Source organism: Urocitellus parryii, chromosome 6 (assembly GCF_045843805.1).
Source record: "Urocitellus parryii isolate mUroPar1 chromosome 6, mUroPar1.hap1, whole genome shotgun sequence".
NCBI lineage: Eukaryota > Metazoa > Chordata > Mammalia > Rodentia > Sciuridae > Urocitellus > Urocitellus parryii.
Window position 1 is genome coordinate 137,293,680 of NC_135536.1, and position 15,278 is coordinate 137,308,957.

At 35.5% G+C, this 15,278-nt stretch overlaps 1 protein-coding gene across 1 annotated transcript in view; it reads right to left on the reverse strand.

Annotated features, from left to right (window-relative positions):
- Akap13 (A-kinase anchoring protein 13) overlaps window positions 1-15,278 on the reverse strand; it is a 317,423-nt gene that overhangs the window by 197,164 nt on the left and 104,981 nt on the right. The window contains exon 3 of the mRNA XM_077800210.1: window positions 13,541-13,688. Coding sequence (XP_077656336.1) covers window positions 13,541-13,688 — 148 coding nt within the window. The remainder of the gene's footprint in view (window positions 1-13,540; window positions 13,689-15,278) is intronic.

Genomic DNA, 15,278 nt, shown 5'->3' on the forward strand with positions numbered 1-15,278 from the left:
ATGACTATGTCAAAATGAACCCCACTATTACGTATAACTATTAAGAAAAACAAAGGACGAACTACATTTTCAGGTTTTTAAATTGTTACTTGAAAACATCAATGAGTTTCCCATAACAGCAAATAATTGTGTATCCCAGTTTTCACTATAACTACAAAATGGTATTAGTCATATAGAAGGCTGTTGAATATCAACTATTGCTGTTGAATTTTAAAAAATTAAAAAATGAACATTCTGGGAATCTGTAAGGCCTAGCATATGATGGAAAAAAGTCAAATACCCACTAAGCTGAATTAGATTTGAAAACATAATTGGGAAAATTATCATTCACAGGAATATGGAAGGAATTTTACAGATTCCCCAGCATTTGTTTCACTATGACTACAATGTAATAAATCAAACAACGAAGCGCTTTAAAAAGTGCAAACCTACTTTATTTTACTTTAGCATTATTAGCAAAGCAAGGCCTAAAAAGTAAATAACAATATTTTTACTGTTTTCAGATAAACACTTTTTCCTCTCAACTACTAATGTGGTGAGAACTTCAATGGAATCATTTGGTTCCATAATGAAAGTGTAATGCTGTGGATAGAAGCCCAGTTCAAGAGAAACAAACATGCTAAGGACTCTGTGGTATCCACTGTCCAGATAGGCAGGTACCTCATGAGCTCTGACTTCAGACAACAACCTATATGCTACCCCAAAGAACCAAATTAGCAAAATTTAACAACACAATGTTTCTGTAGGTAAGGCATTCTTGGAGAATGAGACTTTCTTCTGGACCTAATCATTCAAAATTAAATATTTCCAATATGCAGAATGTATTCAAGTAAACAGACACTGTCTTTTCTCAACTTTAAACAAAGATCTCAACTACCACAACTAAGTTGCTCCTACCATTATCACTCTTCTCTCATTATCCCACTCTGTGGTCCATGATTTGAGTTTTCATACCATGGGCACAGGCCAATACATATTTCAGACTCAAGACAAAACAAACTAAGATTTCTGCTGTCTTTGAAAGAGAACAATGTCCATTGTCAATCACAATGGCAAGTTATGATTTTTCCACATACCTTCACCCTTGCAACAAAAGGAAAATCTCTCACTGCTATGTAATTTTAGGATGTTAACATGTACTAAGAATCTACTATATACCAGGTATCTGACAAGTAATTTTTTTCTACATGACAATTTTATAAGGTATATATTGTCTTCACTTTTTTTTCTTTCTTCTTTTGTATTGAGGATTGAACACAGGAGTATTTTACCACTGAGCTACATACCCAGTTCTTTTAATTTTAAAACAGGATCTGCTAAGATGCAAAGGCTGACCTTAAATTTTTGATCCTCCTGCCCTGGCCTCCTTAGTCACTGGGATTATAGGTGTACACTACTGTGCCTGGCTTTCTTCACTTTCTTCACTTTATAGATGAGAAAATGGACACTTCCAAAATTAAAGGAACTTATGCATGGTTACACAGATACTAAGAAGTAGAATTCATTATTCAAAGTCAAGGATGATACCAAAGGACATGCCCTTTCACATCATGATGCAAGGGTATTGTGTCATATTATCCATCAACAAAGGGGGTAAGGTAACAACTAAGCTCCTCCCTGAAAGGAGCCCGACACTTGCAAAGATAGGCCAGTATGACTAGTAATCAAGAATAACAAGTTCACAAGTTGTAAAGATCAGTCTTCACACAAATGTAATTCCAGAGGATATAAACACTGCCTTCTAAGTTTCTGTGAAGGATATAAAAAGCTAAAGCATCTCCTGCCCAATATGTGCATACACATACATATGTGCACACTCACTTCAATTCAATATATATATACATATAGAATTTGTACCTTGAATATATTAAGTGAAATCAGAGAAAAACTTAATATTTGTTTAAAAGGTAGTCAGCCTAATTACAAAAGCATCCATATCAGCAGAAACTAGCCAACCAATCTAGGTAGTAGGTTTGTGTATTTCACTGGCAGAAAATATTTCTTTTAAAATATTCTATAATATCTCGCTCAGTTCTGTTCAATAACTAGTAGCTGGACAGCCACAAAGTTCAAGCATCATGATTAGAAGGTGAAGATGAGTAAGGGAAGAGTCTCAATTCTCCAATGCTTTATAATTCAAAGACTCCAACAAGCTACAGTTAACTGCAATGTAAATTAAAACTGGATGTGCTCTGTAAGAAACACAGTGCAACTAGGGGATGGGGAAGGAGTACATTTCACCAAGGAAGTAGCAGTTAAGAAGGACCCTTCACACACACACTGTCCCGAAGTCTCTCAACCCAGGGATTCTTCTCTATAACCCTCAGAACTAAGGTGTTTTATTCTTTTTTCTCTTCTTATTCATTTAATAAGCACTTACTTGCCATGAGCCAGATACTATTCTCAGTGCTTTACAAATAACATCTCATAATAATCAGTCGGTATTATTATCTTTATTTGCCAAACAAAGAAAGTTAAACAACTTGCCCAAGGTTATAAATAGCTCTTACATGGCCAAATTAAAATTTGAATCCAAAGTTGGATTGTGCAGAAAGACTGAGGGGAGGGGAGGGGAGGGGAGGGGAGGGGAGGGGAGGGGAGGGGAGGGGAGGGGAAGGGAGGGGAGGGGAGGGGAAGGGAGGGGAGGGGAGGGAGTGTGAGAATGGGAAGGACAGTGGAATGAGACAGACATTATTACCCTATATACATGTATAATTACACTACCAGTGTGACTCTGCACCATGTACAGCCAGAGGACTGAGAAGTTGTGCTCCATTTGTGTAAAATGTGTCAAAATGCATTCTACTGTCATGTATAATTAATTAGAACAAATTAAAAATAAAAACTAAGAATTTGATTCAAAGTTTCAATACTCTAGAATCTGCCTCTATACCCCAAATTAATGTATAAGAAAGATGGCTTAAAGAGTAAAATAAGACCTGGGCACAGTGGCCTAGGCTTTTACTACCAGCTACACAGGAGTCTGAGGCAGGAGGATTTCAAGTGCAGGGCAAGGGTTGGGAACATATTGAGACCCTGTCTCAAAATATAAAGGGAGGGGCTGGGGTTGTGGCACAGTGGTAGTGCACTTGCCTAGCATGTGTGAGGCCCTGGGTTCGATTCTCAGCACCACATATGAATAAATGACTAAAATAAAGGTTCATTAACATCTAAAAAAAAATCTTTTAAAAAAATATAAAGAGAGCTTATGTAGTTCAGTGGAAGGAAGGAAGGAAGGAAGGAAGGAAGGAAGGAAGGAAGGAAGGAAGGAAGGAAAGGAAGGAAGGAAGGAGAAAGAAAGAAAGAAAGAAAGAAAGAAAGAAAGAAAGAAAGAAAGAAAGAAAGAAAGAAAGAAAGAAAGAAAGAAAGAAAGAAAGAAAGAAGGAGGAAAGAAAAAAAGGGAATAAAAACAAAACAAAAAGAGGATGGTAAAAGAAAGGAGAGGAGAGGGGAGGAAAGGGGAAGGGGGGGCACCATGGAAGAATCAATGAGAAAGGAATAAAAAACACATTCAAACCTTGACTAAAACACATCTATATTCCGTTGTAGCTGTTTCTCTGGGCTGCAATTCCTTCATTATAGCAATGAGGGAGCTATAATGCTACTGGTACTGAGGTTTCTCCAATTGCAAAAGACTATGGGTCATGCCAGGCAGAAGGTAAAGAGGAGAAACGGTCAAGAAGGAAATAGCTTTAAAAATGTAAAATGCGCTGTGTATGGTGGCACATGCCCATAATCCCAGCAACTCCAGAGGCAGATTGCAAATTCAAGGCCAGTCTCAGCAACTTAATGAGGCCCTAAGCAACTTAGTGAGAACCTATTTCAAAATAAAAAATGAAAACCATTTTAAGATGGGATGAGATGTGGCTCAGTGGTTAAGCACCCTTAGGTTCATCCCCAATACGGAGGGGAAAAAATAGTAAAAATGTAAAGCAAAGGGTGAGCTCAAGGGATAGAACTAATACTATGAGAGTGAGTTTTGGGAGAATATTAACTAAGCTACATCTAGATGCTTAGTAGACAAGAATTTCTTACTTATTAGCTATGTGGCTTGAGGTAAATGACAACCTAACACTATCAAATTGGGCCTCCTTAGCCTTATGAGTGGAGAGCTATAATTTGGAAGGGCCCTCCCAAATTCTTTAATACTACCATTCAAAACAACGCATAGAGCCTCACTTCAATCCAAATTGGAAGGGGAGGTGGGTAGCAATATGTATTTCAGACAGAAGAATTCCTTTAAAGACAAAAATGTTGTGATTGATTATAGCATTACCTCATTGTTTCAGAATTAAACAAATTTATAAATTTCTGAAAGTTCTCTGAGGTAGATAGGAAAATCACTAACTTCACAATACCACAATAATGCTATAAATAACTTAGGATCCAAATTGAATTCTGCCTTCAGTACTTATATTTGCTATATCTTAGAAGAGATATTACAAGAACCTAAAATAATAATACCTACTGGCCTTACCCATGAAAACAGTCCTTATTCTTTCTTACCAATCTTCCTTCCCCAAGTCTCTGCAAAGATTGAAAACCTGATTTAGAAAGGGAGTCACAATGCCACTAGAAGTAAAATCACCTCCTTGGCCAGGTGAGCTTGTACATGCCTATAATGCCAGCTACTCAGGAAGCTAAGGAGGGAAAATGGCAAGTTCAAGGCCAGCCAACGGACTCATTGAGATTCTGTCTCACAATAAAACTCACAAAGGGCTGGGGATATAGATCAGTGGTACAGAACTTGTCTAGCATGTGCAAAGCCTTGGGTTTAATCCCCAGCATCTATCTCCTTCCCTCTTTCTCCCTGTTACCTGCCCCCAACACACACATATACACAATCACCTTCTTTATGTGCACACACAGTAAAAAAGTGATGGTGAAGCAATAGTATATCTTGTTCAAGGTTATTAAGTGCAGACATATCTGCATAGAAATCCATCTGGGACTACTAAAGTAACTACTTACCTAGGAAGGATGTGTGTATGGTTTGATGTGTCCTCCAAAAGCTCATATGTGAGAGACAATGCAAGAAAATTTAGAGGAGAAATAATTGTGTTATGAGAGCCTTAACCCAAACAGTGAATTAATCCCCTGATGAGATTAACTGAGTCCATAACTGAAGGTGGGCAGGGTGTGGCTGGAGGAGATGGGTGACTGGAGTATACATTTTCTATCTAGTGAGTAGAGTCTCTCTCTCTCTCTCTGGTTTCTGATCATCATGTGAGGCACTTCCCTCTGACATTTTTCTGACATATTGTTCTGCTTTACCTTGAGCCCCCAGGAATGGAGCTGGCTGTCTATGGATTGAGACCTCTGAAACCATGAACCCCCAAATGAACATTTCCTTCTCTAAAATTGTTCTTTCAGATCTTTGGCAGTGAAAAAGCTGACTAAAACAATGAGGTAGGGGCAAACAAGGGGGAGAGAAACATAAGGTGATCTAGAGATTGAGTGTGTGTGTGTGGTACTTAGCAGTACAAGTATGCTTATCTCTTACTGCTGCTTTGGCAGAATTTGTTAGCAGGTAGAAGTGTTTAAGTGAACTACTATCAACTCTACTTATATGTAACTAAACTGAAATATATACAAGAAAAGGCAGAAAGTTTAGGCAACTAAAAGACCATGAAACAGATGTCATCCAATTGTTAGCCTAATATTTTCCTGTCAGATGAACTTAATAATCTGAAGGAGAACTTAAATCACTGTAAGTTAAACATGCCATAAATCTGAAGTTTGTTTGGTCTATTACAGGCTTATTTTTTTTTTAAAAAAAGAAAACTGTGGGTTAACAGAAGAACAGAGAACTGAGGGTTTGATGGATAACTCTTCATTGAAGAGTAACTGGAAGAGTTACTACTGATCAAGAACAAACTTTCTCAACCTAATGTTACACAAGGTTGACGGGCTACTGTCTCATACTGATATTTTCTATTAGGCTCAAGAGGATCTAAAGATTAGTTTTTAATTTGTATAAACTTTTGGATAAAGCATATAGGGAAAGAAATCAGAATTTTTTACATTAAAAGCTTTATAATGTAAACCTAAGAAAACTAAAGTCACTACATAAGCATACATAAAACTTTTTACTACTGTAAATTGGCTCTAGAGGCATGACTATTTATTGGTGACTATTAGTCTTATGGCTGCCTTTTTACATTATGAATACAGGGTATTAACAATCTCTACAGCTACACTATAAAGACATCCAATGGAAAGCTCATATCTAATTTGATATAATAAATACAATTTAACTTCTTTCATAAAAACACTAAAGAGTAGTAGCAAGATTTTTGCTAGTTCCATGGTGTTTTTCCTTCCACTCGATTTCCTGTTAATAAGGAAAATAAAAACCACAGTACTTTTTTTTAAAAGGAAGTTTGGAAATTTTTATTGAACTCATGAAGGAAGTAGCCCTAAAGGAATTAAGAGAGATGATGAAGAAAGATAAATTGTTAAAGACCCAAACATTAATGATCATAATTTAAATTTGATGGACCACCTGCTAACAAATTCTGCCAAAACAGCCGTAAGAGATAAGCATACATGTACTACTAAGTACACACACACATTCAATCCCCAGACCACCTTATATTTTCATCTTTTAAAATCCTTTCTAAATTTATCCTACTATCAAGCCTGTTCACAGATTTTTGAGGTAGAAGAGACCTGTTCCCAGATGAGTGAACTGAAAGGGATCCTGAAGAATACTGACTATTGACTGAAAAGTCAAACAATATTAGGTTTGAACCCCAAACTGGCTTGGTTATCCTGAGAAAGCTGTTCAACCTTGAAGCCTGTTCCTTTATACCTAAAATGAGAATACCACCAACCCAAGGATTGTTACAAATATGAAAAGCAGCCATGCACAAAGCACTGGACTTAAAGCAGGCATCTAAAACTGGTGTTACTATTAGCTATTAAAATGTTCCTGTTCGGGTAACTCAAAAAAAACGGATCCCTAAAACTTTATAAAGAGCTTCTCAATCACCGTGGCCCAACAAAGCTTTGGAGTCAATTGATGCCTTTGGCACAACAGAAGAACTGAAAAAATAAAGGAAAGGAGAAAAATAAACAAAAAAACAAGAAGCACATAGGTGAGGAGCAGCAATGTAAAGCAAAGGTCCTCTTAGAATAATTTAATCCACTTCTTTTCTAAATTCCTAAGTCAGAGGTGTGTGTTCATGAGAGAGCTTTCCTGTAGGCTTCTTATCACTATAAGGAGCATCTGCATCCATGGAAACAAAACACTGCTACAGATACACAAAACTAAAGCATTGCCCAAGAATTACTTCATTTCCTATTAAGCTAAAAGTGGAACATATCCCATCCGGGCCCTCTCTTTTCAGAATGAAACAATTGGGACTTTGTTTTACCAGTTATCCAAAAAAGAACCCTGAAAGTGTTTGCTGGGCCAGACAAGCCCAGTCTCACACAGATGTCATCTTCTAAAAAATTAGTAGTCAGAGGTGGAAAATATAAAATAATGTCTTTACTACTCAGTTTGGCATCAAAGTATTTAAAAATCTAGTCTTTTTCTATCTTTCAAGTGGATATAACAGAGTTAAAGAAAATGTTCATTCTTCAGAGCCACACTCTTTCAGAAGCTGGGATTGCATGAAAAAGTATGTACCCACTGCTAGTTTTTGGTGTTCTATTTGCAGATGTACAAATTTGGTATATTTTCAAAACATCTCTGTATGCACAGGAGTATTTGAGCAGGGGGTGGGGGGTTGGGGGAAGCAAGCATGGGAAGGAATTGCATCATGTGCATTTTGGAAAAGGAAGGAGCTAATTAATGCTAAAAATGTGATCTTCTATATTCCAGCCTACATACCTCTAAGGCAGACTTCTCAACCATTTTTTTTTCATTATTATCCCTCCAACTAGCCTTTTTAGACATTTTTCTCTACTTCCCACCTCATGAAATTTTAATACCATTGATTTAATTTAATTTAATACCATAATACAAATACACAAATTTGTATTATGTCTATCGTTATTTTATATGTAAAGAGTAAGATTATATTTTTGTAGCCCCAAGATTCAATTTATACTCCCTGGGGGATATCAATCCTGTTGTAATGCATGCTCCAATATTCCAGTTCCATGTTCAGAGTTCCAAGGTGATAAAATGTATAACTTCTTCATAACATTATAACTACGACAGTAGAAAACAGATATCTTTCCTGAGTAGTTCTCAGGTTTGTTTGTTGTTGTTTTTGCAGTACAAGCACTACATGTATTGACAAACTTAAAGATAGCAATTTAAGTATTTTAAAATATAAACTCAGAGCTGTCTAGTAGCCTTATAGTAGTACTTCAGAATAGGGAGACTCTTATAAAATGTCCAGTAAAAAATAAATGATTGCTTTGATAGTGGAGAAGAAATCAGAATTCTCTGATTGGGCCAATTAAAAACTTACAACTTATTTTTAAATATGTTATCTAATTTGGTTATCTCTGCACATCTGCTGCTAGAAAAAGGATCTTGGTTCACATGAAATAAAAGACTCATCAAGCTGTAACTATAGGCCCAGTTGTTGAGATCTGGGCTGCAATTTTTCATTAAATCCAGAAGACTTCTGATTGTGGTAAATGTTTTTGTTTTTCCTTTTCATGACAAATTTCTTTGTATAGTACCTTCCCTTTTGAAAGAGAAAGAAAAATATGGAAGTGCTGAGTCTAATTTTGGGGTCAATGAAGGTTTGAAGTTTTTCTGTCAAACAAGAATGCTTGCTGTGAAGTCTAAAAGTAATTGACACGGTGAAAAAAGATTTCAATTTATAAAACATTCTATACCAGCATGTTTGACAAAACAGTGTGGAGAATCAATTAAACATCCTGCTCCATTTTGCATTCCGAAATCAATGGTTTGTCTAAATTCAGTTTCATGGATAAAAGTGAATATAATAAAATAGTACTCTATATTCCCCCTAAGAATTGCCTTCTAAGGATACTCAGATTTCTTTACACTATTTACCAATCCTATACTGGCTTCAAAAAACTACCTTAGCTTCATCTTGAGAGGAAAATCATTAATTAAATAAAGTGTGATTTAAGGTTGGATCTGTTTACTATGAGGAGACAATAACAGGTGTTTTATGTTTTCTTTAATTACAAAATTAACGTCTTTTATTATTAGAAATGTTTTTCCATTTTAAGCTGTATTTCATAGCAAATTATATTCTTGAACCAGCCATCTCACAAGTATTTTGGGTATAATATTTTATTATAAAATTTGGTCTGTGTCTAGTGTTAATTAATGCAATGAAGCATTTATTTTCAAAAAAAAAGTATTCTTTTCAGTGTTCAAAATTTATTAAGAATCACTATATATTATATAAGTAGTATGCTTCAATTCAAACAATTCAAAGGCAAAAAAAGTAGGAAGTCAAAGTCTCTACTCACCTGTCCCTAAATATGTTACTACTTTTACCATACTTTTTTTTGGGGGGGGGGGCGCGAGAGACTGAATCACATCTAGAGCCATCTATGGTAGGCAAGCAAGAAAGGGTTACTTTAAAAACACTTTTACCGGGGTTGGGGCTGTAGCTCAGTGGCAGAGTGTCTGCCTAGCATGTTTGAGGCACTGGGCTTGATCCATAGCACCACATAAAAAAAAAAAAAAAAAACAAAATAAAGACATTCTGTCCATCTATAACTACAAAAAAAAATTAAAAATTACAAAAAAAAAACTTTACCACTTCTCTACAGTCTCTATTCAAATGGAAAGTTCTTATTAGAAAACATAAAAAAGTTAGAAAACATACATTGGGGATGTAATTGTAATATCTGGAGTCAAAGTTTTGTTTTAGAAGAAAATTTAGAATGTCTAGTATTTCAACCTATTTGATAAAAGTTTACAGATGAACATCAAGAAGTAGCTGTCTTTTGAATGTCAATCAATCACCGGGTTTTAGAAATTAAAACATTTCAAAACACTAAGAGTAAACACTTACAGTAAAACATACCAGAGAACTAAAAAATTAGAGCCAGCTATGTGGATGAAGCATGACGTAAAAAAGCAAGAATAAGGCACAAAGCTCTTTTTCTTTTCATACACAATCAGCCCAAATAATAAGGAATTGCAAGTCTAATCCTTGCAGAAGGATAGAGAGAGACATCCTGATTAGAAGCAGCTGCAGCAAAAAGACATGGTACATTTATCCAGTAACTAGAATGCACACACTATTGTGTAGACTTTCCATGAAGAATCTTGATTAATCTGACACTGTCACTGCCCTCAGTATACAGGAAACCTGAGGCTATCTATACAGCTTAACTGATACAAAGAAATCATCAGTTAGCTTCAGAAAGAGGACACAGACTTCTACTCCAAGCTAAGTGTTTAATTTAAGAAGCATTTCTGCCCCTCTCCCCAAAATTAGGGAGAAGGGGAATATATATATATGTGCATTCACCTTTCCAAAGGATCAGCTTCTGAGAACTAGAATGATTACAACACAGCAGAAACACTATCCCATCAAGCAGCAGGAATTCCTAGAAAAAGCCTTCTTAGCGCGTACCACTGAAAGAAAGAAAATTATTCCCCTCATAAACCTAACTAAACCTTAGTAGAAGCAGGCAGAAAATAAAATAAATAAGCTAAATATATTATGTGTTAGAAGTTGATAAGTACAATGAAAAAACATAAAGCAGGAAAGGGGAACATGGAATTCTGAGAGGAGGCAGTTGTATATTGTTATAAGGTAGACAAGAAGCATCAATGAGACATGATGAGCAAGAACCTGGAGCAAGGGAAGGCAAAAGTTTAAGAAGTACAAAAGCAGATTTAAGGCAGTTTAATTCTAGCCTAAAAAATTAATTCCATGATTAAACAAGAAATTAAAAATTGAAGCCATCCATGGTGATGCACACCTATAATCCCAGCTACTCAGAAGTTGATGCAGGAGGCCTGCAAGCCTAGAAGGGTAACTTAGACCCTGTCTCAAAATAAAAAGGGCTGGGTATGAGCTCCTGGGTTTAATCCCCAGAAAAAGAAAGAAAGAAAAGGAAAAACAAACAAGTGGGAAGAAGCAAAGAGACAAAAGGGAGGGAAAACTAAGTTAACCCCCAAAACACACTTATCTCTATCCTTTCACAACAAATTATCAAATTAATCCAAATGTCAGTAACTGAAAAGAAAACAGAAAACTCTTATACATGATGACTAGAGCAGAAAGATCCAGTTGGCAATCTCCTTTGCTTAAATAGTTGGCTTCTAGTGCACCAACTGGGAGTCTTGCTGATATCCTTACAAATCAAATATCAAATATTAATCAGAGGCTCACATGCTAAAGAGTTACTTTGATGTTCCCTGGCCTTCCACAAGTAGAGTCTTCAAGGACCCTAATCTTTTCTTCACATCTGTTGTGATTAAGCTACCTGACTAAATGTGGGTAGGTAGCAGAATATTCAGGGGAATGGGGGGCATGGCTGGCAAGCGCATGATAGAGAATGTGGGAAGGGGATAAGAAGAAAGCTGATTAGTAGAAAATGAAAGAGATGGCATTACTACAGGCCTGAAGAAGCGAATGGGTCAGGAATAATTTCTGCTGATTCAGACAAAAACTCTATTCTGCAGAGTACACAATGCTCATTTTGATTGGCTTGGGACGGCAGCACAGGGCACCCATAGTCAGCAGGTACAAATAGACACTCAAGAGGGGTGTGGCTTGGAAAAGGGGGTACTGAGACAAATAAAGAGGTATCAGAACCAAAGTCAAGGGAAGAAATGGAAACTAAAGTTCAGAAAGTTATCCTGGAAAAAATGGTTACAAGGATCTAGAATAAATTTAGAACCCCAGCTGTCATTATAAGTTCAGTTGGTTTATGTTTCCAAGAAAAGTAATCGCCTGCCACCTTCCTAATTTAAGGACCCTTCTAAGGAAGATTCCAGGCACATCCCTCTCCATCAAAGTACTGGACTCTGCTGGGGTTTATTATTATCATGGCTAAAACCCAGGATTATATCCCTGTCCTACTTGCCCTTTCTAAATACTCATATTATTCTACTATCTAATTAAGATGTTCCTTTCTAGGTACATATGTACACATATATACATATAAAGACATACACCTTCAACTTTAAAGTTTTTCTAATTCAGAAAGAATTAGTTAATAAAAATTACCTCCATTCCTTTCTAAGAGCCCAGTCACAGACTGATTCTACCCAGTTAAGAAACTGATTCTACCTAGTTAAGGAACTGTTTCTCCCTACACCAACATACATTTTTAGCAATGGTAATGAATGGTACCTGCAGACAGCAGACCTCAAGTTCCAGATATACCTTTTCCAATATAATGCACATCCCAGCAAACAAGATGACTGGCAGTCTAAATTATAAAAGATACCTAATACTCTTGGGGGGCGGGGAATCAGTATCTATGCTGACCACTATTTTTTATTTCTTATCCCTAACAGTTTGGGAGAAATCTTCCTGTCTCAAATCTTATATCCCATATTTTTCAAAATAATTTTTGCCACGCAAGAAGGTAAATAAAACTTTCAGTAGTCATAATCTTAGTTCTTTTTTTTATTTTTTTTATTTTATTTTTTTTTTATAATCTTAGTTCTTAATTGTAGCATAATTTTCAGAATTTGGTAGGTATCAGACATAAAGATAATTTATATGAAATGTCACTGGAATGAAAAATGGGCAACCTGATCCAATACTGGCAAAAAACAGATATTCAACGTGCTTCACAAACAAATTAACCTTACAACACCTACACCAACAAAGTGGAACTCATAAAAAAGGTTGACGGTCTAATCATTCTCTAGATGGTAATAGTTAAGCTGTTGGCATTTTTAGAGGTTCCCTCTAACTATACACTCTTCTGAATTCTGATGAAAACTGGTTAACTGTTAACTTTAAAGCAAGGTCAACTGAGGATAGAAGCTCATCTCCAAATACAAATCAATATATCTTCAAAGGCTAGGACAGGCCAAGAGATAAGCATTACTGGATCACCCCTTTCTGTTAGAAGTAGCATTGTCCTCAAAACTTCATAAAAAGTTTTATTAAGTAAACATCTTTTAATTCTGTTAAATTTAAAAATACAATAGTGATTAAGCTTTCATTCCACAATGAACAATAACTTATGAATTTGGGGCAAATTTGGCTTCATAAAATATTTTGCAGGTTTTTTCATCCTAGATATGAGAAATGCATAACTGCTTGTGTTTTATTTTTTAGTTTTACCACTATGAAATTCAGAATAAAATCTGTATGCCCATATGAGAATTCATATCTTCTACCACATGTTTTAGTATTTCCAAAATTTCAACATTACAATAAATTAATATTTTTGCTGATCCTGATTTTTATTTTTCAAATAATAACACTTTATTTCATTTATTTCTAATTAGGTTCACACTTCTTTGGAACAAACAAGATTAACAAAATAGAGCACCTAAGTATTTAAAAATCTGAATCATTCTGGTTCACTCTTAATATTACTCTATAGTAAAGAACATAGAACAAAAGTATTCAAATACTAGTAAAGGCTAAAAAAGATCCCAAATACTTACCAGGAGCAATGGTCTCCAAAGTATCAGAACTGACCTTCCTGGTACTTGTACAGTGATGGAGGGTAGAACCCGAAAATACCAGGTAAAAAACTACATCATCTTCAACTTTGTCCTCTTCAGCAAGCAGTACTGTAACAACACAATCACCCTAGGCAAGGAAAAGATATAGCAAATTTGCATTAGCAAGGCTCCTCTTGGAAGCCAATCTTCATAAAATATTGTAGTTAAGGAAAATTACATATATCATCTCAACTGTGAAACTATACCCCAATTCTGGTAGGTTATAACAACAAACACATACTAAGCACTTACCTGCCAGGCAATATTTAGGCATTGGAATACAAAATGAGCCTGAAAATAAGATCTCTAACCTATTTGAGCTTACATTTTGGTGGAGGTGATTAGATAAACATGTAAATTATTAACAGTGTATTTACTTGGTATGTAGGTTCAAAATGAGAAAAAAATTAGACAAAGAAGATGTAGTGGTATATTAAATAGTTATACCCTCACAGAATACTTTTGGCCCATTTTCTAGTTTCAGCAATAATTCTCTAAACTCTACACCTCAAGAATCATCACCAGGTCCACCCATTCTCCAACAAAGAACGAACCCAACTGGAAATACTAGCATACAAAGAGCATGTGCCTAGACTGCAGGTAAATCTGCACTGAAGTCCCACCTACAAAGACTTTAATTAGCTCCACTAAACTCACTTCCCTTAAAAACTACACAGAGATGATCCTTCTCTTCTTATAGCTCATGTATGAAAACTTGGAAGAGATTCAGCTCTCACCTTAATCTAACAGAATGAAAGGTCACTTTTCTAACTATTTTGTGTCTCCTGACCATCTGGCATCCAAGCTCTTTTTCATTCATCCCTCCAAGAAGACTCTGTAATCAGATAAAAATCTTATGCCAATAACTTTGCCCATGCCTTCACAACTAAAAGGCAAAATACTTTCGTTATATTCTTTTAGCAGTTTTTATAGAATGATTTTAAACCTGGGGTCAATGGCTAAATCCAATATATTCTATGAAAAACAGTTCTAATCATTATTCTCTCAATTATAAACATTACATAATTTGTGTTGTAACCACAAGGTAAGGAGATTTTAAAGCATCAAGGTTTAAGGCACTGTAATTTAATATTATGCAAATCTTCATAATGAACTACAGGGGAAAAGAACAATTTAGAGAAAACCCATTTAAACACCAAAATTAGAGGAAAGACTTTTCATTAATTAAAACCCCTTTCCTTCCCATTTTAACAATGAAGTTTGTAAGAGAAACATGTCACCCTGTGGTCAGATCTCATTAAGCCTCAGAAAAAATCTATAAAGTCAAACATAGGACCGAGTCTATTAATAGATGTGCTCCAGTAGGTCAATTCCTGAAAACAGAGTTCAAACTATTTCCCAAAGTGCTGGGATAGCTTTAAGAGTTCAAATTTGTAAAACACAACATGTAAGAAGTCAGAATAAACCACAATCATAAATAAGCTGTAACTTATGATGCCTTAAATTTAGTTATTGACATGATTACTGAAGTAAAGAGTTCCAAAAGTATCCTAACACAAAGAGGATAGTAAAACAGAATTATCACTAACTTAGATCAGTTGACAGAATTATACTCTCTTACATGTAAGTTCCCCTCTTGGAAACAGTTATGAAAAGCTAAAGCTTGTAAAATGTTTAATATCATTTGGCATGACACAATCAATTAAAATGTTTACAG